Source organism: Dermacentor silvarum, chromosome 5, assembly GCF_013339745.2.
Source record: "Dermacentor silvarum isolate Dsil-2018 chromosome 5, BIME_Dsil_1.4, whole genome shotgun sequence".
In the NCBI taxonomy this organism is placed as follows: domain Eukaryota; kingdom Metazoa; phylum Arthropoda; class Arachnida; order Ixodida; family Ixodidae; genus Dermacentor; species Dermacentor silvarum.
Window position 1 is genome coordinate 84,776,435 of NC_051158.1, and position 25,428 is coordinate 84,801,862.

Consider the following 25,428-nt stretch of genomic DNA (forward strand, 5'->3'; position numbering starts at 1 on the left):
CGACCCTATTAAGGTTTTCGGGAACCACTACAGACTGTGTGGTGTAAATTGTCGTCGCTTTGAATGCAGAAAATTAGTTCTGCGGAAATACACGAGAATTCGGGAGCATTACAAAACGGGACAATTATCATCCACGCGAAACTATACAACGGAGCTGCAAAGGAAACCTTCATCCGGGTTTCTCAACTTTGCCTTCCCGGCTCACTCGTTTTGCCATCTGAGCTGTAATATAAAGAGGCTAGCAAATCGCTGAGCGGTGCTGAATTATTCGACTAATGGTATAGTTTCGAGCTTGGACTTTTTTTCGTTCAGGGGCCTAGCCCAAATCCACATTTCATCCACAAACACATATGCAAGTGCAACGCCAGTGACCTCTCGATGTCAACCGTGGAGAAAAGCCTGCCTCAGCTGCATCAACTCAAAGAATTCTCGCGTGCGCCTTGCTCAGGTATCTGTATTCAGCAGGCACGTGTTTACGACGCCCGGACGCATGCCGGTCTCATTAGAGCGGGGAAGGTTGCCCGTGTACGCGTGCAGCGAGCGTTGCTCCCTGCTGGCCAATTAATGACGGAGACGACCTCGGTTTTTTTTTTCTTCCCCGATTTGTCTCATCTCGACGTCCCTAGATCCATTTACACCTTCGGCCGAAGCCGCCGCTGCCACCACGTTAAGTGCGATGCATAATATACGGCGGGCGCCTCCGTCTACGAGAAGACGCCGTCCCCTATTGTATATACCGGGAAAAGGCACCACACGCCGTTGCGCGTGACGTATTTAGTTTCCTGCAGCGTGACCAATCCGAAGCGCCCAGGTAACCAGCGGTACGTTAGACGGCGTACCAGGACCCGTGTTAAAAAAAAAATATCTTACGTAATGTCGTTCTCACCAAACATTTTCCTTTCTTTTCTTTATTCTCAAACGCTGCAAAGTAGAAACTTAAAGACTACAATTACGCGTGAAGAAGAACACGTACAGGAGAAACTGAACGCTTCGGCTTGTCCGCGTTCTCTGTGTGCGCGATGCTCAAGTTCTAACTTAGCAGCGCTAAAACAACCAAACAAACTTAAGCAATTTGTATTGTATACGGCAAAATCTATTGCCCCTCCTGCGTGGGCCGGCATCTTGGTCTGCAGTATTAATAAATAAAATAAATAAAACATATATCCCGCCCAATTCATTTACTACGAGAGCAGGAGGCTCTCACGAGGAACTCCGACAAAAGAACTTATTCTTTGTGATACGCAAAACGGCCATGCTTATACGCTATACAGTGTTGCGTGTTTTGGCCTCCGCAGTAAATGCGCAGACTGAACGCATACCGCTCTCTGCAGTGTCTGTATACGCGGCGTGACATTTCCACCAATCGCCAAGCACTGAATCTGCGTGCATGTCAGCGTGACGGTTAGCACATGCAACGCATTGCTCCAGCGAACACTGTTGTGGGGGCGTGAGTTCCAATCGCGCTGGTTGGCAAAGCGTATCATGATAGATAGAGAGATAGATAGATAGATAGATAGATAGATAGATAGATAGATAGATAGATAGATAGATAGATAGATAGATAGATAGATAGATCTATCACAGTTATCACAGCAGACAAAAACAGATATCAAGATAGACGGATGTATTCATTGATTGATTGATATTAGACAGAGAGAGAGATAAAATGATAAATGAAAGGCAGGGAGGTTAACCAGCACTGACTTTCATTTATCATTTTCTCTCTCTCAGAGACAGCTAGATGGATAGGTAGAAAATAGAAAGCCAGACACACAGATGAAACCCAGTTTTAAGCTTATAAGTGTGCCGCAGTTAGAAAGAAAATGTCTGCACGAGTATCAAATGTTGAACGCATCTAATTTATCGAGCCTCCATACTGATTACCATAAAGGTCCCGGGCGAGATGGAAGAGATTATACGAAAAGACGGGCAATGAAAGGTTTCCTGATGCAGTCGTTAAAGTATGCATTGGAACCGAAATTGTCTGTTCAAGGAAAGAGGCAATTGTCGCAGTCTTCGATGTTAGCCAGCCGATATGACACCAAGAAACGTATGAGCACGCGCACTAAAGCTGCAGGTATGTGCTTCTGTGTCCTCTGCTCTATCGTTGACCTCGTTTCGGCTATTATTCAGTGCAGCAATCGACAAACTGCACCGTAATGAGACTACCCTAACTCGAAGCAGTTCCACATGGCAGTGGATGATGTGGTGCGACGAGATTACGAAATTGGCAGGCCTATATAGAAATAATTTTGATAAAATATTCGAAGCAATCACTAGAGATTGATTGGACAGGCCGCACTGGACATAATGTATATGGCGATGATGATGCTAATGGTGATGACGGTGAAATCAAAACAGAAACTATAGATTCCCACGAATACGAAACGTACACAGCCTACTTCTCTATGTGTATACATATAGACAAGGCGCGACTTCAGCTTACTGAACACTGCACGCAACTTGCTCGTCTCAGCCGCGTACGCTGCACTGTCAACCCAATGCCTCCGCATCAATTTTAAAACTTAACGCCATTATCTCGCTCTCTCCCTTTACTCCCGCGTGGACGACTACTGCACACTTCTATCCCGTTGCGCTGCTTTTTCTGAACCTCCTCTCTCACTATTCCTATTTTGCAGGCTCGGAAGGCGAGTGCGAAGAAGACTTGATGCATATTCATGGCTCGGGGGCCCCCCCTTTCTTGTCGCCTGCAGCCCCACCTAGCGCCGTGGAAAGGCCTAACTGCGTCGCCCTGCAGGGCTTATAATCGCTTCGCGGTGTTAGCCCATGAATGCGCGCGGCGTGCTATTAAGAGCAAGCGCTTGTTTGGCGGCATACACGGCGCCGCTTATTGAAAATTTATCTCGCTGATACGTGTACACAAGGGCGCGACGCGAAAAATGAGACTATAAGGGCAATCGAGGACGCTGTATTCATTTTTTACCTTTCTTGTCCTGACTTTTTTTTTTTTTCTGTCTCTTTCGCCCATTCGTGGCTAGGTGGCTTCACTCGGTTGAGCATTTACGCTTGGGGTCGTTGTTTTAGAGGCTTTTCCAGTGTTTACTTTTCTTGCATTTGTATTTTTTGTCTTTAAGTATTCTTTCTTCATTGTTCTTTAACAGCGAGCCATGTCGGCGAGAATGATGTTCACGTTTTTATAGTTCTTTAATGAAACGTTGGTGCCGGGGAGATGCTGCAACATGTTATGAAGCCCGCTACTCTTCTTCACTTAGCAGCGCACAACATAGGGAACAAAAACGTCTCATTAAAAAAATTTTTAAATATTTAAAAATTAATAAAAAAAACTAAGGAAAAACTAATTTGTAACGTTTATACGCCTATTTGGCGAGAACTTCGAGCAAACTGTACGGCGCAAACTCTCCAAGTTTATATGGCAAGTCAGGGAAGCATTCACAATGTACACCTTGGAGGAAAGTTACAAATTAGGAATTCGGAAAAAAAAAACTATTATAACGCATACATGAACAGTCTTCCTCTTCTTGCAGTCGTTCCTCACTCGCTAACAAGCAATATTATCTTCATTCGTATAGTTTAATGAGTGTGTGTATACCTGTATCCAGCAGGTCATCCGAGAAAAGCCGAAGTTGAGGACTCCTGAATAACATTGATCATGCACCTAGAGTTTCTCTCCGTGCTCCCAACGCACAAGCACAAGCTGTTTTGCGTTCCGCCTCGTTCAGAACGCTGCCACAGGCAGTCGCATGAAATCAGCAGCATAGGGAATCGAACCTGGCACCTCTTGCCTCAGCACCAAAGCGCTATAACAACAGCGTGCCCCGCAGTGTCTGCCTTGCTTTCGCCACAGGACTTAATTCGTTCTCCGCCAATTCTGTTGACCCCCCCCCCCCCCCCCCCCTGTCTCGTTTCCAGCTTTTACCTGCTGCGGTTTCAGGACAACCCGCAACTTTCCTGAGGCAGCGTTGTTCGCCCTCTCCTGTCTCACCTTCCAGCAATTACGTTCCACCAGCACTCCGGCTGCACATTATTTTTCAACCTCCTCTCCGTTGTGGCACCCAAGATACGTCGCACGTATACGGTCCTGCATGCAGCGTATTCAAGCACGAAGCTCGCCATTTTGACCGGCGTCTCTTTCAAACACATTCTATCCTCGTTTATGTATCTTTTTTGTCCTTTTCGTTCCTCTCGGCCGGCTTATATTTCGCCGTTGTCTGCTACGAACCGCCGGCCTCTGGCGATTCGTCTGCTACGAGCTGCGCCAGTGATTAATGAAGTCTCGCTTTGATCACAATGACTTTATTAATGGCGCCGCGGCGCGGCCCCTAATGAAGCCGTTGCAAGCGGGGCCCGCGCCACCTACGTATTATTATATACTCGGGCCTTCCTTCGCCTATATACTGGGCCATTGCTTCAGTCTCGGCGCCTGCGCAGTTCTACACAGCGCATACATGACCTAACGCCTGGAAGCCATTTGTCGTCTGCGCGTCTATACAGAGTGGACAGGCGACAGACAGACGAAACTTCGTCGGGCCATTGTCATGCTCATGCGTCGTCAGTCCGAGCTCGGTCGTCTGCCGAATTACTCGCGGGACAATGGCACCTTTTCACATTGCAAGACGGCTTCTCTCGCGCTGTCACTTTCAAAGTCGTCCCATAGCGGAGGCTCAGAAACAGTTCGGGATTTCTTAGCGAACTACTTCCTCGCATGCAGACGTTGTAGTAAGCCTTAGTACGCCTTCGGAGATACGTAATAGTGGCGTTAGCTATAGTATTGTTCAACAATTCGGTTATGAAAGCTTCAGCTGTGGTAACATTGCAGCCCATCGTGCCTAAGTTAATGGGCAAACTATAATACAGAGAGGTCTCCATTTAAAAAGCTGATTATTTTGACGCGTATATATTAGAAGCTTTTCACGGTCCGTTTACAATCCAGACGGGATACAGCTCGAACGCAGTCACTGCAAGCATGCGTAAGACATCTTTATGACTCGCTGAAGGATGACTCGCGATATTTCGAGCATAAACATTTGTTACTCTGTTAGCTTCCCATGCCAACACGCTAGTACAAGGCAGCACCTCAGCGGCGTACTGCACATAACTGAACGGAAGAAATGAGGCCCCCCTATAGCTCTATATATACAATCCATAGATCAGCGTTGCTACACACGTTAACGTATACATAATCTGTGCAGTAAGCAAGAAAAAAAAAGAAACCCGCCTGCACAAGTGAACTTTGTTCGGCGAAAACGCGCGAGTGACCCACTACGTGTACGGGCCATGAGCAACGCGCCGGTGAGTAACGGCTGTCACGTGACCAACTCGCCGGGGGTGCGCGACCTTTCAGTGCGACAGCGTACGCAGCGCGCGAAAAATACCGATATAGTTTTTTTTTGTTTTTTTTGGCCACTTTACGTGTGTTTCTGCACTTAAAGCTGAGCCCGACTGTGCTCTGTGTTGGTTAGGCTAACGATACGCGGAAACGTTTTACGGCCTCGGCTGGGCGGAGTGGATACAGATATACACAGCGTCGCTGACAAGCACCGATGCCAAACTTTATGCTCTAACACAGAGCACAGAGTACGAAGTGAGATTGCTACGCAAGCACTATCCCCAGGCGCTGCTATCTAAATACGCGGAAAAGGACAAATCGGTTTGCTTGGCACCCACTGCACCAATTTTGATGAGGTTCGTTGAACTTAAAACAACGGTTGAAATCTACCGATTGTAGCAATTTTTTTTTCTGTTAAGCCATGTGGGCACATATTCGCAAAGCTTTTGGTTTCTGAGTATTCTTTTCTTTTTGTGATTCGCCTTCAGGATCGTCTGTAGCCGATCCTGGTGCTCTATAGAATTGTTCTATAGAACGGTTCTACAACGTAAGAGGTTTTTGCGACTATAGCCCACGCTTTTTTTTTTTTCAGCGAAAATTTATAGAATATTTTTTAAAAGCATTTCTTTAAAAAAAGACCACTTAAGTTCACTGTGACAAGCAGGCCACGTAGACTGTTTACATGAGCATTTAGTAATGTTTAGCCAATATTTTTATAAACTACACAAACTGCACGTCTTGTTGAATGTCGCTTGCTTACGTTATGCCGTCGTGCTGCTGGCGACGAGGTCATGAATTCGATTCCCTGTCGGTGCGGCCGCATTGCTATTGGGCGCACAATTAGAAACTCCTCGTGTTAAAAGTTAGATTCACGTGCACGCTATAACAAAGCCCATGGGTATTTGAACCCAGTGTCCGGAGGCCTCCACCGTATTTACAGCGTCTCGGGTATATCCCGTGCGTTTCTACGGTATACACGTAACCCATGATTTCATCGGATTTCTATGTCTATACGGATTTATTTATTTCACTGTAGTAAAGTGTGTTGTATAAATTAAGTGCGCACCAGATGGCATGCACGAGAGAGACGTCTTTGTGCTGTTACACCGCGTTCGATGACCGGGCCGGCACTGGGGGCGCGGTAATGTCTTAATAATATAGTAAAGTGTGATTTTATTCAGAGGCTGCAGTAGACTTAATTACAGCCCCTACATTTAGACGGGAGTGGAGGAGTTGCTAACTTCCGGTGTTAAGCACCGCAGCTTCACTATATACCCTTGTGGGTTTTTTTTTTGCATTTTTGTGTGTTTTCACGTGAGAGGTGCTAGCTCACGCATCCTGCCAACGATGCGAAAGGAGCTAAGACTGTATTAAGATCGTAAACGTTCATTTTTTTTTCGTCGTCACTCATGCGTTACGATGAGGCTGCACGAAAGGTGTTAATTATCCTGTTTTAATTGCCGCATCCAAAGAGGTCATCGGTCAAACTTCGAAACACCCGGAGAAACAACTAAGCAAGAAAATTGACGAATACGCGTTTAGTTACATTAGGTGGATTGGTTGGTTTTGAAACCTCTTTCCGTGTTTTCTTTATGTGTTTACTTCACTTTACTTTTGTTTTATTACTTGATAGCGAGATTATCACGCATCCATGGGGCTATCAATTTATCTTTCGCTCCGCTGGCCCGCGCAACGTGGTATTTTGTAATCTTAGTCGTCGGATAGATGATACTATAGTAATCGGATAATTCCTTATTAGCGGCTAACGTATTTCGACTACAGGTCGGCAGTAATCACGTGATCAGAATTAGTGTGAGCGCAGTTTGTTCAATTTCTACACTCGATTGTGTACAGATTGTTTTCGCGTTCCAGTTACTATAGCCTTCAACGACGAAATGTTATCGACATTGATCTTGAAACGTGTTTGTCATGCAATGATATCGAGGAATGTCAGGATGCAAATTGCAAGACTGAGACGCCATGCGGAAAACAGAGACAGTTGATGCTTTCGCTGCTTCGTAAATCGTTACCGACATCAATTGCAGGCAGAACAGGAAACTGTATACATATAGTCCGTGACGACATCCGAATGCAGCGATGAATACGCCGCCGTCTAAATTGAACAGAATTTGTATAGATGCGATAGCCAAGTACGTTCGCTCGTTTGCAAAATTTGGGTGGAGAACTTCTTTCGATTTGACTACTTCTAAATATCTGTGTTTTTGGAGCGAGCAAGCACATCAGATGCAGAGAGGAATTGGGGGTGGAGCTGGAAGTCCGTTATTAGGCTTTGATTCAGTGTATAGAATGAGATATGTCTCGCTCCTTTCGTTCTCCAAAAAAGAGAGGATGGAAGGAAGAAAAAGAAATGAAATCAACATACCGGGGGGTCATTTCAAAGTTTTACGTTATCTTTAAAAAATCACCTGCGGCATAATTCAAATCCATGAGATGGAATTCCTTGAGCTGGAATATTTAAAGGGGCGGACATCATTACTTGCACGCTAAATCGGAAACATCTTCCACTAAATCAACAAAAATTAACTAATGAGCTTTACTATTACGTTACGGTACATATTGCAGTTTACCAATTATAGCCGGTGAATTTGCAAGTGCCAGTTAGAATTAATTTTACGGATGGCACCAGTTTCGAGATATTCATTGCCAAAGTATGGGACGAAATACATGGGCGTTCCAGTCACTTTGTACTTCCATGCATAAAAGAGTTATCTGTTAAAAAAAAGGTAAATGGAACAACAGTGCATTTTCCACCGCGAGTTTATTTGCTCATATCTCGAAACACGTGCCATTGTCAAAATTTGTTCCTAGCGGATATGCCCGGCAATCTAACCGTCTACATTTCGTAAATTGAAATATCTGCCGTAAGTTAATTCGAAAGTTAAGTAGTGAATTTTCGCCAATCAGTTAATTATGTGTTTCGATTTCTGATGCAAGTAACGTCAGCTATTTAATAATTCCAGCTCAAGGAATGTAATTGTGCTATCTGCCACAAGTGATCTTTAAAAAAATTATACAAAACCTAAAAAAAAGATTATCACCCCGTATTTACTCTTTAATTTGATATAGGTATGCACAGCCGCTCTACTACCATGATATAGGCTCAATTTCACTGCGATGAGGGGCGAAATGGAACCCGCACAGCCCACTATAAACTCACAAAACATACACAGTTGGACACATCGAACAGTGAACATGTTGCGCACCTGTATGAACAGAACCACTACACCCGACACGTGGTAACGGTAAATCAGGTCAAAGATATATGACACGATTAACGTCAAGCCCTACACCTATAATAACAGTACTGCAGTTTACGATCCATCCGATAACCTGTGCACGCGGAGGCGTCAATACAGCTCTGCGAATACAAAGTGTCTTTGGTGAAGCCGGAGCTTACCTGGCAGTATAAGCAATTTATCGCCTTGTGTGATTTAACAAAGCAAGCACACAAACAAACAAATAAATAAATAAATAAATAAATAAATAAATAAATAAATAAATAAATAAATAAATAAATAAATAAAAATATCAACAACACATATTGGTCACTTCTAAAGTCAAGACGGAAGCAGCAAAGCACGTCGCATTCCTTCTGAAAAGACACTTTTAATCTCGTTCTACATAAGTTACCCTAAACGAGTGGATTATTTGTGCAAATATGATTTTGTTATTTATTGGACTCTATGTGCAACAACATTAGGAGCAGGGTATAGCCCCGCTAAGGAGCTCCACCGAATTGAGGGCTGACGCTCAAGGGCTTTTTTTACATATATTTACCAATTACCAAGTAAAATATTTTTGCGAATGTGTTCCATTTATTAACGCAACATAAAATGCAACTAGAATAAGTGTACCATTGCACGGAAGGGCGTCTTGATGATGCAAGGCTGCCCGTATCACAGGTAATAAAGTATTCCTCCGCCAAAATATCAATGCCGATTTGTGAACTGTGTCCATGAAGAAAGCGAAACAACAGAAGTGTCAGAAACATTATTTTGTTCCACAAAAAGCGATATGCAAATGTCAATAAACTGAACGCTATATCATCTCCATTCCTCAACCAATGGATAGATGCTTCTACGAGTCATTTCTTATTGTATATTTTTTTTGTCTTTAGAAGAACAAATGTAGTTTCATAGCCGTTGTCTGATCTCGTCGAAAAACAGATCGTTTTTATCACGCTTTAAAACGTGCGGATTTGTGATTTTTAAGGTTTACTGGGGCTAATTCACACGGTCTCGTAAACATATGCTAGCATAGAAACAACTTTGAGGAGTGCGAATGGGATATCTGTTCTCTGAACAGTGGAGTAGTGATATCGCAGACTACGTAACTGCGCGCACTTTCAGGTTGATGTCACCGGCTATAGTTTACGAACGCTAGTGGCGAGCAGACGACAGTCAGTGGTTGGCGCGTACCAGACGACACGGGGGTGAGCAGACGACACAGGGGTCGCGTCTCCGCAGATGCGAGGGCAGCCCCCAAGACCCCGAGGGGGCGTGGCTGAAAGGAGGTCCCGCCCCCTTCACTCTCCCCAACTCCCTGGACGCTTATGCACGAACCAGCGGGAAATAGTCATTGTCGAAAGGAGGAAAAAACAAACAGTCAACGACGTGAGGAAAAGAGTAAGCGCGAAGTGTGCCACTCGGAAAACGACCATTCTGTTGCCCCTTTTTCCGTTGCTTTTCGTCTGTTCACGGCTTCAGCTTTTTTTTTTTTCTTTCTTTAAAAACAGAATGCCACCGCAGACTTTGTTGGCGTGTCGCCGTTTGTACTTCTGCAATTCCGTCTGGTTTGTCGTCTGCTGGTTCCCCGGCCTTTCGGTCTCGCCGTTTACTTCTGCGACAACCGTCTCGCTTGTTGTCTGCACCCTCTTTGTTCCAATACTCCAGTCGTCTGCCGAGAAGTTTGCATTTATCGCCACCTCCCGCTTACATCTATAGCTGCTTACTTTTGACACACGCGGCGTTTGTCAGAAAACGAAACGGGAAAATGATCATGACGCACCATCTTTTGCCGCGATTTGCCGAGTCAGCGATTTTCGCTCAGAAATAGTGCAGTTGTGGCGCTGGACAGCAACCAGCACAAAGGTCGGACCGCCACGCGGATGATAGCAAGATAAACGGGCTGGAATTATGTAAGGGTTGCTTTTGAGCGATTCTTTTACGTTCCTATATCATCCACCGTTCACGGTCATCCAGTCTCGGTGATAATGTTAGCATAGCCGGTGCCTGTTTCACTCACGAAGCGCGCAAAAGGAATAGGTGAGTATCATGCCGTGAGTATCTTTTTCCACTGGGAACCATAACGAGTTGAAGAGGCCGAGCATGAGCCAATAAAGCGTAGTTACATAAGCGACGTTAACGGCAGTCCCTGTCAATCCGATGGGGAATCATGTATACACTTCCATTAGCCAGTAAACAGTTGTGGTGCAGGAGCGCTCTCAAAAGTTTTCTTTCCCAATAATCCGAAGCCACATGTCGGCAACATGGTCCCACGGCGTGAGACTCAGACGTGGCCGGGAACGCGTTACGCCGGTTGGCAACACTGCGCTCGAAATCATTTCCCACGACACGCAGGAAGCAGCGTGTCGTGGCGTCTGGCGGGTTATGGGCGTTGCCGTTTATTAATGCTCAAAAGGCCGCTTTGTGTTCCGCGTTTGTTTTCGAAAGCCGCGGTCCATGGTTGGCCGACGCACTGTTTCGTGACGGCGCCGAAACCCGTTTCGACCGGGTGCGGTTCCACGTAACACGAAGCCGTGCGGTGCGTGTTTTAAGCGTCGCTGAAATACGACACCCGTCACGCTTAAAATAATTCAGAAGGCATGCATTGGTATACCCTGCAGGTTGCATAGAGTGCGTGGCCAGAGTTGACACTAGTTTCGTTTTTCTGGAACGACAGAAAAAGGAAATGCTGAATGAGGGATTAGTGCGGAAAACTGCAGCAACTGGCGCTGCATGCGGATGTCGTTCATTGAAGTGTACTTTTTTATGCTTGGAAACTAAGAGAATGGGAGCGCAGTCCAGGACGGCAGAAAACTAGGTGGGGTGATGAAGTTAGGCAATTTGCAGGCGCAAGTTGGAATCAGCTAGCGCAAGACAGGGGTAATTCGAGATCGCACGGAGAGATCGCCTTCGTCCTGCAGTGGACATAAATATAAGGCTGCTGCTGCTGCTGCTGATGATGATGATGATGATGATGATGATGATGATGACTTTTTTATCCTTACGATGTTGCGCGGCCATATGTATTCCCTTGTTACTCATATGAATAGAGCAGCAAGCACCGTTTGTGGTGCTTATTTATTCGTGTCAATAAAAGGGGGGCTGGGCGATTGTTAAATCACCGTACCAAGATATAACTATCGCTATTACTTTTTATGCCATTATTCGCTCGAATACACTCGGTCTACTTAAAATAAGCAAGCGATAAGATGCCGGCATGCACTTGTCGGTGGTCTGTTTTGAGATTAGCTGCCGTGTTGGGACGTCACAGGCATTTTCATGGTTTTTGACATTCATCTGTATCTTGATTTCCAAGGTTTCATGCATCTTCCCAGCTTGTAACGGCAGCATGGTGTGCGCTGCATATATGTACTGCCAGAGGATCTACCTATGGCGCCCATATTTCAGACAGTGTGGTTAGAAGAAGTGCTGTGAGAGAAAGATTTCTTAAAGATTTCGTTAAACTTGGAATGCAACCGCAGGCGAACACAGTCTGTGTTAGAATAATACGCAGACAAAACTGACATAATTATATAGGGTAAACATAATGAGCAAGGGCCATCCCAAATAGAAGGAACGAATATAAAACTGGAGCACTTTATCATGCGCCGACATAGCAGAGGCGATGTGTGGTTATCGCGTGATGTTGTGGATTTCCGGACATTCCTAGATATTATTACGGCAGGTATGTATATATATAAAGTCGAGCCCGGATCTATCTACCCAACATATAAGAAATTACTGTGTATAACGAACAGCAGTAAATTCCGCTGAACAATGTTTTGCATACAATTTTTATTTCATATATCGAAATACCTATCTATCGAACTTTCGTGATCCCCTTCAGGTTCGGTATGTCCGTGTTCGACTACACACACACACACACACACACACACACACACACACACACACACACACACACACACACACATATATATATATATATATATATATATATATATATATATATATATATATATATATATATATACACGCACACACACACACACATATATATACACACATATGTGTGTGTGTGTTATCAACGCAGTCGCGCGAACTTGTTCCGTTGAAATGGCGCTTGCTGGCTAGTAACGTGACCATTTTCTACGCATGCGCGTCCCGTACCCTTGAGGAACTCGTGGTCTGCTGAGAACCGGCAAAACGTTATAGCCGGGACATTCTCTTATAGTTTTTTTTTTTTCAGTCTCAACTTCTTGACGACGAAGTAGCGCAACGCCGTGGCTCCTACGTAACTAATTATGCGCAATTAAGTCAGCAGAATTGTGAAGTTGTTTTCCGCATCCTCCGGCGTTCTTCTGTGGCATTCCGAAGACTTGGGGGAACCTGTTGGGGGGAGCGCCTGTCGCGGTTCTCTTTGTAGTCTAACTCACATCTCGGCTTGCGGATGAGGTTGCGCGATCACGTTCTCGATTCTGCGGGGACGCCGTTTCATTTTCTCGCAATTGCTCCCCGTGGCTACGTCCTCGCCATTACTGACGTATAACTCGCGATGCTCCGCTATCATCGTTAATCTTATAACAGCGCATAGTTTAGAAGCGTTATACTGCAATGAAAACCATTAGCTCTAATCACGGACCCCATTGGTCACGCACGAATCTTTGCGACAACCGACATAGCCTGCAGCTCTGCAGAAAATTTATAGACCCAAGTAAAAAAAAAAAAAAAAAAAAAGACGGCACATACGAGGTTTCGCTCGAAGGTAAATGAGAAGTATGCCTTCAACGAGGACTGAAAATGACGACGACGGGAAGAGTCTATATAGCCCACTTCGAAGTAAACTTATATATATATATATATATATATATATATATATATATATATATATATATAAACGTTGTGGAGAGGCACACCGCGTGTGTGCATGCGTGCGTTTGAGTTGGCAGTAATTGTTTATTTTTTTATGAACAAGCATTATCTGGAGGCAGGCACTGTCTGCATTTTCAAATACGGGTGGAACGGCGAAATAATCTCGACATACAGTCGCTGGACCGATTCGAATGAAATTTATTGCATTTGAGAGAGGACGTTAAATTTCTTAGCAACTATAGTAATCAAAATTTCCATTTAATGACTTGTGCTTGTTTAAAAATGTCGCCACAAATTAGTTGAAAAACAGAAGCGCGAAGTTGGAAAATCCATAACTCTACCCCTAAAAGAGATACCCCAGTTCCAAGAACTACATCTGTGAGGACATCTAAAGTAAAATTGTCACGATGTTTACGAGCGATTTTCAAAGGTCCTACTCACACATTAAGAAGTATATTTGAATGCTGTGTTTAATACATCAAAATTGTCTGCTTTAAGGGCAGAATTCACAAAATTGTTTGTTCGTAAATGTATTTCCCATTATCCCGCCATCTTCGTTTCAATACGCCTAACATCAAGGTTGGTGGAAATTCTCTCTCGCGAAGAATTTTATCGTTAGAAACTTCTGTGAATGCGCTCCTAGATGTCTGAGTATAGGTGCGGTATATAGAATCGTGATATCGCTATTTATTACTAAATTGCAGACTTGGAAACAAAATACTTCAGTAAGTCTTGTTCAAGTTTGCAATTTTGACAACGTTTAAAGGTGTCCATGCACGTCCTAACTAATAAGTCTGCTTCCTACAGTCACTAGATCTTGCATTCCCTTTTTTTAATTGCAATAGACGTCATACAAGTACATGCAGTGGATGGTGAGTAGAATGATTTAGCCTTTCCCACGTACGCATATGTTGTTGTTGTTGTTGCCTCAAAACATTTAGATAGGATTTACCGAGGTAAACCTTCTTCATCGCAAGTTACCTTACTTCAAAACAACACATGATGTGCTGCCAGCGACGAAGGCTTCGGCGATGAGCCGATCGCACAATAACGTTCAGCTTGTTCTGTCTTATTGCATGGACCGCACAGCGCGAATTCCGACAGTTCAGGAAGATTACCTGAACACGAGGATATTATTTGAATGGCAGGTCACAACTCCCAGGTATAGAAACATAAAAGATCTCCAATTAACTTTTACTGATTGCTCACTTTTACTCGACTGATAAATTGAAGCCTAACACACACGCCACATGTCTGCTTCGCGGTAATCGTAAGATTATAGCACCACTTTCAAGATACCCGTCCTTAAAGAGTGCTACGAAATACTTTGGCGCTTCAGTTCGCAGTTTGCCGAAACCCCCTTTCTAGCAGTTCTGGACGACTTAAGCTGGAATAGCAATGGAAATTTGAAAGTTTTGGTGGCCGGATATATCCAGAATGACGCTAATCTTGCATTGTATGCATTTGAACATAGCGTGCGCAGCCATGAATATACATATAAATCTCCCTTAGAAGGCATGGCCTCACTAATCGCCAGCTTCAATTTTGCAATTCAAACATGTGCCCCAAGTGAACAATTGGACAGTTAGTAAACCCTTTTAATTATAGCTACTTTCACATTGCGATTTATCGTGCAAGTTATGCCCGCCTCTACAAACAATCCACATGAACAGGCTGAATGGCGCCATATCTCGGTCTATATGCCAGTTATATATATAGATATATATATATATATATATATATATATATATATATATATATATATATATATATATATATATATATATATATATATATATATATATAACAGAATGTCTGTTGGAACTATAAAAAAAGCCCCCGGTATACCCGATATATATAGTTATGACCGTTTAAATTTTGAAGTTGCGAGAGCCAAACGTTCTGCGCTTTTGTAGCGCGACTTACATTTTTCCTTGAAGTTTGAAGATGCGTTTTGGATGAGTTGAAACAGTGGGGATGACTCTGCCGGCGTGGATGATGACTTGGCTGCGAATAAACGAAAAGAAACAGAAAGGACACTTTTAAGACTCTGGCTTTCTGTAATTCTTGTGAACGTTCATGATGTATTCCTCAGCTATAACACTAGCGCTAAAGAACATACGATATTCAGGAAAATAAGTATTGTTGCTTATGCATTTGAACAGAGCGTACGCAGCCATGAATATACATATAAATAGTCTCGTTACAGTATCTGTATCATATTTGTAGATGCATAATACATGTTATCTAAACAAATACTTAATGCTGTGCGTCGGGTTATTTTAATTACTAATTACAAAGCTGCAAGCTTGCCTATCAGTGTTTGCACTAGTGTCTGGTGTCCACGCCATTTCAATGCCCGTATTCACAAGTAAACTGAATTGATCGTAAGAGCATTTTGCATCAAATGCTTCCATCAAATGCTGGACGTATTAATAGCGACGACGGTCAGTCATGACAAGGTGACGGAACGGTTACGAACGAGAACCTTTGTGAATTGGGCCCCGGCTCTTTTTGCCTGGTATTAAACCTATATACAAGTTTTTTAGGCTCAGCATATGCATAACATGGTAATCGCTTTCACAACCATCCTAAAATACATACTAGACGGTCAAATTTGACGCGAAACACTTTAGTTGTCAGCGGCGGAAACATTAGGCGGACGGTAAGACATTCGGGATGGCCACTATATATATAGCCTGGGAGTGCAGTGGGTAAATTGTAATCAAAACGAACCGAGTAGGATTGCTGCTTGCGAATTCCACCTTACCGAAATCGACGTCTTTCTTTGATTAGGTTTAGCTGCAAATCTATACTTTTAGGGTACCTGATATCTCTCTTTTATCTCGTCATGTGGCGCCTGTTCTTATTCTTATTTATTTATTTTCTTATTTATTTATTTATTTTGTAATTATTATAGAAGGCTTAGAGCGCCATACAGGTATTATTGCATGGAAGCAGAGAAGGTGCTAAATATAGAGGACCATCAGTTCTGCCTCAAAATGTAAAATACAATGGTGTGACTTAGGCTAAATATGTAATATTTTGGCCCTAAATTTTAGGATACAAGAATTCACACTGAGACGACCAAATATTCAATTTATTTCATTAGGTGTCTTCTAAGCCATACGCTGTATACTACACGTACAATGAAGATATCGACGGGCCGAGGGAAATAGCTCCCAGACCTTTGCGAATAACCAAAAACTTACGTTCTTGTCCTTGATAGCGCTGTAAATCCCATCCCGCACTTTTCTTTCCTTTAGTTATATATCTATATAGGAGAGTGTGTAATCATGTGTAGTGCCGGTCAGTGCTTCTCATCGAAGTCTGGCCAACTCAAACAAAACAACAAACAAACTAGCAAACAAAAAACAACGAGGGTCACGAAATTGACAGCCACGGTGCCTCAGACTCATTTCTTATCTCTCGGCGACGTTCAAGCCGGAGTTTCGATAACCAAAGTGGGGAAGAGAAAGCGCTAACTAAGCAGGCCTCTATGAAACACAGAGGCTGCTTTACCAGCACTGTTGATCGGTTTCCCATCGGTTACGAAGGAGCCCCGCACGCTTAACTATACGGTTACGCACGCTTGCCATGATTTACGCAGTGACCATAAGACGCACTCTTCCGTTGCAGAGCGGGAGTCCGCAAAATTGGTGCGGCCGTTTCGCGTTCGGACCATAAAACTGCTCCGTTTCGTATACCAGCACCTGGCTTGCATACTATAAAGCCTTATCTCCGCCGTCATTAAATCACCCACCAAAATCACCCTGTCTTCAACATGTACTTTCCCAGTCGCAACCCTTTCCCCAAGTCGAACGAGTGCCGGACGCTACATAATCGCCGAACACTGTTTCCCTAGCACGACGATGCCAAGAAAAACAAACACACAAACTTACAAAACCAACCAATCAAACAAACAAGTTTGCTTTCTCACGAACGTTTTCAAAGTGCTGAACTTTTCGAAACCCCGGCGGGGCCAGTTGTGAAACGTCGCCGGCTTCTGTGGGTGCCGATGGCGACGGAAGCGAAATAGCCCCGTGCGAAGGATTTACGTTCTCGCCATTATGTTAATCGCTTGTCGACTGTGTTGTTCGCCTTGTCGGGGCCGTTGATACACAGCAGCTTTGCCTGCGTGGCACACGTATAAGCAAGCACGACGAAGTCGGGCTATCTGCTGCGCGAGCATTGTTGCTTTCGCTGCAGTCTTCGTTGTTTTTCCCGTCGCCCTTTCTTCGAAGCCACTATTCGAGATTTACGTCGCCAGGTTGTTAGGCAAGATGGAGTGAGTAGCTCCATGGAACGTACCTCATGAATGTTTACTTAGCGACGCATATGAAATGGCTACGACCGCGTGTGTATCGTGCATAGACCACCCAAGTAGCTACGCGCACCGTAGGTGTGTTTAACACCACGCTTTCTCATAGTTCGTTGTGTACACACACACTACATCCGTAACCTACAAGCAAGCTGCTTTGTTGTTCAAGGCTGTGTATGAATGTGCCAGCGCGGATGATGACCGCGTTGAAAAGCAGGCCTTCCGTCATCCTGCACTCCCGGTTAGAACGAGCTAGCCCTCGAGTGCTACGTGTGCTGGTACACACAACGCGTTTCCTCGGACGCCGAGCAATTAAGCTGCGCACAATTGGCGCTCACTTAAGCTCGATCTGTCTTCGCTAAGTACATTCTCTCTTCGTGCGTGAATGAGGACATCGCTTGAAATGCCTCGGTGCGCATTTTTTTTTTACCACGTGGCACGCGCTGTGACGTTACAGTGGCATGCCAGGAAGGACGAGTCTGTGCGAACGCGACTAACAAATGTTTCGCAAAAGCATCGCCCGAAATCACGCGAGCGGTGGTGTATTATAGGGCCAGGCATGCATCACTACTCGGCATTTCGTGTTTCGCTACATTATTGCTACTAATATGCCCTCATTAGGTTATGGGTGCTTTTGAATCCAACCAAAATCTTTGTTCTGTACTCTTAAAGAAGGGCGACGCATACTTTCAAACCAAAGGGTAGAACCTTAGTATCGAATACATAGAGATTCTCAGTGACCAGCACATATTGCTAACAGTAAAGATTGTGTTCGTATAACGGTTTTCCAGCTACACCATAGCCCTGTCCGAAATTTCATGGGGCGCGCTAGTTTCTTACGCAGCGCCTTGTACCTTAAGAACGCAAATGGGGACCTCTTACGCCGCACGTTCTCCCCTATATAGTTCTCAGTAGGCCTCAGTAAGCGAAAGTCAGTCAGTCAGTCATTAACGCACCATATTGACTCAATGTCTATGACGCTCCATTCCTGCAGCGCCAGATCTCTGGTTAGGTTCTCGTCCGTGGCTACCGTATTCCGATGGGAACTTAATGCAGAATGATCGTGTGCGGTGTGCTGAGTTTTGGGTGTATGCTAAAGAACCTATTGGCTAGTGGTCAGAATTCACCCTGAGCCCCGCACTACAGCTTCTTGCTTAGCTGCACTGTGGTGTTTTTTAACGTGAAATCCTTTCAATGAACCGACTCACCGATTCTGTGATACTTTTTTTGTTTCTCACATGTGCAAACCATACGGCTCTCTGCGGGGGTCGTAAAAGGTTGGACGAATGACGAAAAGATCTGTACTGACTGTGCGTCACTTTATTCCTATGCTTTCTAGGGAGCCTTCACACGAACGTCTAGGATTGCGGCGTTTGAGCCCGTTTGCGGATTGGATAAGGCTCCGTAATATTTTCGCTTGTCTTCTTATGGTTCCTGTAACACGTGCGAATATGAAATATGAAAAGACGCCTATCAGGAGGACAACTTTTCATAAAGAGTTAATTCTTCCTGTGGTTCGCCTTGAATCCGCCATGACATTTTAAGCGATGATGTTTTAAAGAGAAGCTGGACACTTATATCCCGGCATTTGTGGTGGGACAAAACGCTTTAGTAAACTCGCATATCAGACGGTGGTCCTTAATGTCCCTGCGGGTAATATTATAAGAAAATTTGTGGGTCCGAGCACGTCATAACCCTTTCTCGTGAACGTGTAAATGCAACCTCATCAATGAAATCGGAAGTGAAATTATGGCCGTTCACCGATTCAACATGCTAGCAACAACCGCGCGAATGTGGTCTGCCCTCTTGTTTTCCAGCAGAGCTATTCTCTTCTGCTTCGAGTTGCGCGCGTCATATATCAGAAGAGCCGGTGACATCTCACTCCTGAAAAAATGATTTGAAATGAAATAACTGCTCGTATACAGAATGCGCGCGTTATTTGCATATCCCCCCCCCGGCTTGCATCAAGAGCTATCTCCCTGAAAACTTCGTTTCTATTCACAATCTCACAGACGCTTGAATAAAAACCAGGCACAGTTCTTTCCTGCTCAAAGCGGCTCTTAAAGTGCCGAATTCTGCCCTTCTGGTTTCTATCCGCTAATAATGTATTTCTTTCACGTGATGCTTCTCGTATAGTGGCAACGTTCTGCGCTCTTTTTCTTTGCTTACAGATATGCACCTAAACATAAAGGATTGTTCTTAACATGAATAGGAATAGGCTGTTATCTATACTATGGCGTTCAATTGTTTACTTCAATAAATACTCTTATTATCATTTGTCTCGTCGTGTGTCGCTGTTCCTCTCTTGTATTTATTAATTTAGTTATTTATTTATTTATTTACCTACTCATCACACAGTGTTCTGCTGGAAACCTGCGAGGAATGCGTACGAGTGAACAACATAAATATTCAAAGATTCATAGCATCCCTTAACGGGCGATTCCTGAAGCTTGTGCACAGGGCATGTCCTAAGGCAGTGAGGTTTTTTTTTTTTTTTTTTTTTTTTTTTTTTACAGACGCGCATGCACCATTACCAAGGAACGGTCGGATAGTAACAGTAAGTGGCTAACACTACAAAAAAATAATAAAAATTAAAAAAAAAACTAATAAAGACGACGAGCGACGTTAGTATAGGTGCGTACGTAACCAGAGAAGAACGAGCCGCATTTATGGGGAGAAATAAGCAACGCCCGCCTAATGGCTGCCGTTAGGCGCGAGGTGCCGACAGCGCCGTATCTGGTTCCGCGTTGTGCTCCTTCTCAGTGCGTCTATGTCTGGCAGTGCGAATACGCCTCGAGACGAGATCCGCAATAGACTAATGTGCGCACATTGCCCCCCTCCCTCGCAGTAGGCGACAAGGCCCGCTGACGAGACGGAGGAGCGTCACGCTTATTAGCACTTTCTGGGTGCGCGAGTTGACCATGGCAGCATGACGATGCCGTTAAAGCAACGGGTGCTAAAGATACACGTGCCTCTTCGGTAACGCATCATGTACTGCATCCACATCCCTACCTGCATCCCTACCTGTTGCTAGGCTATGAACGAGAAGGCAAATCGAGGGGCAATTTTTTTTTTTAGTCCAACCAGTATAGTTATGAACTGAAATATGGCCTTTGTAAATTCAGTTTCCCTTTCACGAACATGGCAACTACCGGGCTCGGTTGTGACAAACAAAAATTTGCCCTCTGGATTTGTGAATTACTTGTTGACCTCGTATAAATGAGGGCAACAAATACTTCAGTCATGGAAAACGTGGGGGAAATTATTTGTGGTTTTAATTGAAATGTTGAAAGGATACGGTAAAAGAAAATAAAACCATACGAAATACCCACCTACCGCCGGTGGGGAGCCGAACCCACATCCTGCGCATTACGCGTGCTTTGCACTGCCAATTGTGCTACAGTAGCTGCTGTTCCCACCTCCACATTCTTGGACCTTCATACGAGCGTTTATTGGTCAGCTAGGCAATGTAAATAAATCTGAACGTTCCTGCGCTGTCTCATCCAGCTGCCCTTGGAATTCGCCGCCTGTCCCGGGATCGCACGTTTTCTTTACTGAAGAATGCAGTGGCCGAAAGAGAAAACTGTAATAGTCAATATCCCGGAATTGATCACAAGTCTTCGACGCCGCGTGAGCGGTCACGCTGCATGTCATTATCAGCCATGTGATCATGCATCGTTCTCATCTTCTTCGCACCGTCATTTCTCAGTCAGTTACTTCTATCTCTTCCTAATAATATCGTTCCGTTGTCAGACTCACTTACAATCACTTACAACGCGCGAACAACTGGCAAAAACAAACTTTCACACAGCACTCACGACGGCAAGCTTCACCACGCGCTCGGTTCAACGCCCTCTCGCCGACGGGCTTCCCCTCGCGACGCTCTAGGAAACACGGCACCTCCGCTCCGTTCGCGTCAGCACGCACAACAACAAAGCCACCGGTATAACGCCAACAGCACCCAACACCACCCCGCTCGTTACGGCTTGTTTGCGCTTCGCCCGTCGACGCCACCTCCCTCTGGCGCCGACACTCGAAACAACGCGAGCGCGCGCACGCCGTGCACTCAAGCACACCCGCGCAAGAAAGCGCACGTCGGATAAAAACACACGCATCAAAAACGAAAACCGAAAGAACAAACACCGAACGAGCAGGCTGTCGGGACGAGTGTGTGCATACGCGTTACGGAGTGCACATCCCTCCCTCCTATACAGAGAACGAGCGCGCCGAGTGGTGTCTGCACGCGCGTGCCTGATGGGTAATGCCGATGTCGATGGCGAAGAACGGCTGCGCGCACCCCCTTGGAGGTATAGCGCCCGCCCTCGGCTGTAGCGTGGCCGGGGAAATCGGCGGCGACCATCAAACAGGCCGTGAAGAACATCCCGGACCGCGCGAGCAGAGATGGCGCGTGCGGATTTATGGCCGAGCGCCAACCTCCATTCGACGCCTGTGTGAGCGCGTGCATAACCCGCATCGCTGCGCGCGTTACTCGCACCCGAGAGACTCAAAACAGGAGAAAACACGCTGGCGTTGGTGGTCAAGATACTGGAGACATCGGCAGGATTTATAGTACGCGCGTGCGTGCGTGCGTGCGTGTGTGTGTGTGTGTGCCTGTGTGTGTGTGTGTGCCTCTGAACAGCGCATGCGCACCACGTGCGAAGATCTTGGGCAAGGAATATCTAACATTCCAGGAGAAACTGTAAATTTAAGATTTCCTGTATAAAGTACATGGGAATTGAGAAATCTAGCTCGTCAAAAACTCATTCATTCTGTCATCTAATCACTCATATATACAGACGACGCAGAAGTGATCAGAGACGGTATTATTTTTTATTTCAATACACTGCAGACCTTCTCGGTCCAACCAGGAGTGCGTGGTACACAAGATATGCAGTACACTTGCAATGGTGTCGCATAGAGAAAGAGAAGAACACAAACCAAGAATTACCCCACAGAAAACACTTACACGCGATGGAAGCAAGAACACACACTAAACCTTCATCGTGATGTCTTAGGCTACAAGCACCGTTGCTCGCACTCTTTCTTTTTGTGTTCTGCTTGATGCCTACAGAGCTCCACGAAGAATCTGTACAACTACAGACAGAATTTCAGTTCTTCCACACATCTAAAGCTGTTCACAAAGTGGATACAGAAAGCTCGGCTAGTTGTAAACCGAACATACTCAAATATTTCCACACCGGACTGTGTGACAAATTCTGACTGACCACTGTGTGGCGTTGAATGCATTAACGTGACGTTGACACTGTGCATGAATGAGGTAATACACGTACAGTTAGGACGTGGGAGGTAAGGCACCAAGGCAACCAGTAGGTAAGCTCTCCCAAGTAACAAAGGACCTAATAAAGAAACGACAAAACATGAAAGTGTCAAACTCGAGAGATCAGATGGAATTCGCTGAACTGTCAAAACTGATCAACAACAAGAAGAAACTAAGGGACATTCGAAATTATAACGTGGAAAAGATTGAGGAAGCAGTAAAATATGGACGCAGCATGAAATCAGTGAGAAGAAAACTTTGCTTAGGACAAGGCAAGATGTATGCACTGAAAGATAAGCAGGGTAACATCATCAGCAATTTCGATGACATAGTAGAGCAGCGGAAGAATTCTGTACTGACCTGTACAGTTCCCAGAGCCGCCAAGCTACTTTCATTCGAAGTAGTGATGAACAGGATACAGAGGCTCCTTCTATAACTAGCGATTAAATTAGAAAGGCCTTGCAAGACATGATCAGGGGAACAGCTGCCGGAGAAGATGGAATAACAGTCGATTTAATAAAATATGGAGGAGATATCATGCTTGAAAAGATTGCGACCCATTATACGCAATGCCTCACGACTTCAAGTGTACCAGAGAGCTGGAAGAACGCAAACATAATACTAATCCATAAGAAGGGAGACGTTGAAGAATTGAAGAATTATAGACCCATTAGCTTGCTTTCAGTATTGTATAAAATATCCACCAAGATAATTTCTAATAGAATCAGGGCAACACTTGACTTCAGTCAACCAAGTGAACAGCAGGCTCACTTCAGGAAGGGATATTCTACGATGGATCATATCCATATCATCAATCAGGTAATAGAGAAATCTGCGGAGTACAATCAACCTCTCTATATGGCTTTCATAGATTATGAAAAAGCATTTGCTTCAGTAGAGATACCAGCAGTCATAGAGGCATTGCGTAATCAAGGAGTACAGGATGCATACGTGAATATATCGGCAAATATCTACAAGGATTCCACACCTATACCTTGGTTCTCCACAAGAAAATCAGAAAGTTACCTATCAAGAAAGGAGTCAGGCAAGGAGACACAATCTCTCCAATGGTATTCAATGCATGCTTAGAAGTATTCAAGCTCTTAGACTGGGGAGGGTTAGGAGTGAGGATCAACGGCGAATACGTCCGCAACCTTTGGTTTGCAGATGACATTGACCTATTCAGCAACAATGGAGACGAATTACAACAAATAATTTAGGACCTTAAACGACAAAATGTAAGAGTGGGGTTGAAGATCAATATGCAGAAGACAAAGATAATGTTCAATAGCCTGGCAAGGGAACAAGAATTCAGGATCGCCAGTTGGACGCTAGAGTCTGTAAAGAAGTACGTTTGTCTAGGTCAATTACTCACAGGGGACCCTAATCATGAAAAAGAAATTTACAGAAGAATAAAATTTGGTTGGAGTGCATGCAACAGGCATTGTCAAATCCTGACTGGAAGCTTACCGCTGTCGTTGAAAGGAAAAGTGTACAATCATTGCATTTTACCGGTGCTAACATATGGTGCAGAAGCTTGGAGGTTAACAAAGAATCTCGAAGCCAAGTTAAGGACCGCACAAAGAGTGATGGAAAGAAAAATGTTAGGCCTAACATTAAGAGACAGGAAGAGAGCGGTGTGGATCAGAGAGCAAACAGGGATAGCCGATATTCTAGTTGACATTAAGCGTAAAAATGGAGCTGGCCAGGCCATCTAATGAGAAGGGTGGATAACCGGTGGACCATTAGAGTTACAGAATGGATATCAAGAAGAGGGAAGCTCAGTCGATGACGGTAGAAAACTAGGTGGGGTGATGAAGTTAGTAGATCTGCATACGCAAGTTGGAATCAGCTAGCGCAAGGCAGGGGTAATTGGAGATCGCAGGGAGAGGCCTTCGTCCTGCAGTGGACATAATTATAGACTGATGAGGATGATCATGATTGAGATAGCGCCTTTGTAGACTGTGTGACAGCACGCCCACAAAGAAAGTTCTATATCCTTCTTTTTTTCTCTCACTCACGTTTCGCAAAACCTTCCCCTGTGCAGGGTAGCAAACCGGAAATATCATTCTTTAACGTCCCTTTGTTTGCTTTTCTTTTATCTCTCTCTCCAGTGCTTTGTGGAAAAAGGTAGGAAGGCAAAAAGATACACAGCAATAGCAGAGGAGGAACCCTCATTTAATGTCACTGTTCCCTAAGTCCACTTCAAAGGATACTGATTACAAAATCCGCACGAAATTTCAGAAGAGGCTCGGTAAATCAGCAATGGCGCAAAAAAGGAGACCAGAATAGCAACGCCGCCTCGAATTTCCCGAACCATCCAGCCATGACATCATCGATGCTTCGATGGCGTCGGCTCGGGCCTAAAGTAAAGTTTTTCTCCGAAATCATAGACCGTATTTATTCTAAATGAGACGAAGACTCAACTTGGAAAATTTTGAGAACT

The 25,428-nt window shown here is 44.6% G+C and overlaps 1 protein-coding gene across 1 annotated transcript in view; it reads right to left on the reverse strand.

Annotated features, from left to right (window-relative positions):
* Nucleotides 1-25,428, reverse strand: part of LOC119453565 (homeobox protein unc-4 homolog) — a 187,075-nt gene that overhangs the window by 119,296 nt on the left and 42,351 nt on the right. Inside the window, exon 2 of the mRNA XM_037715614.2 lies at nucleotides 15,310-15,390. Coding sequence (XP_037571542.1) covers nucleotides 15,310-15,390 — 81 coding nt within the window. The remainder of the gene's footprint in view (nucleotides 1-15,309; nucleotides 15,391-25,428) is intronic.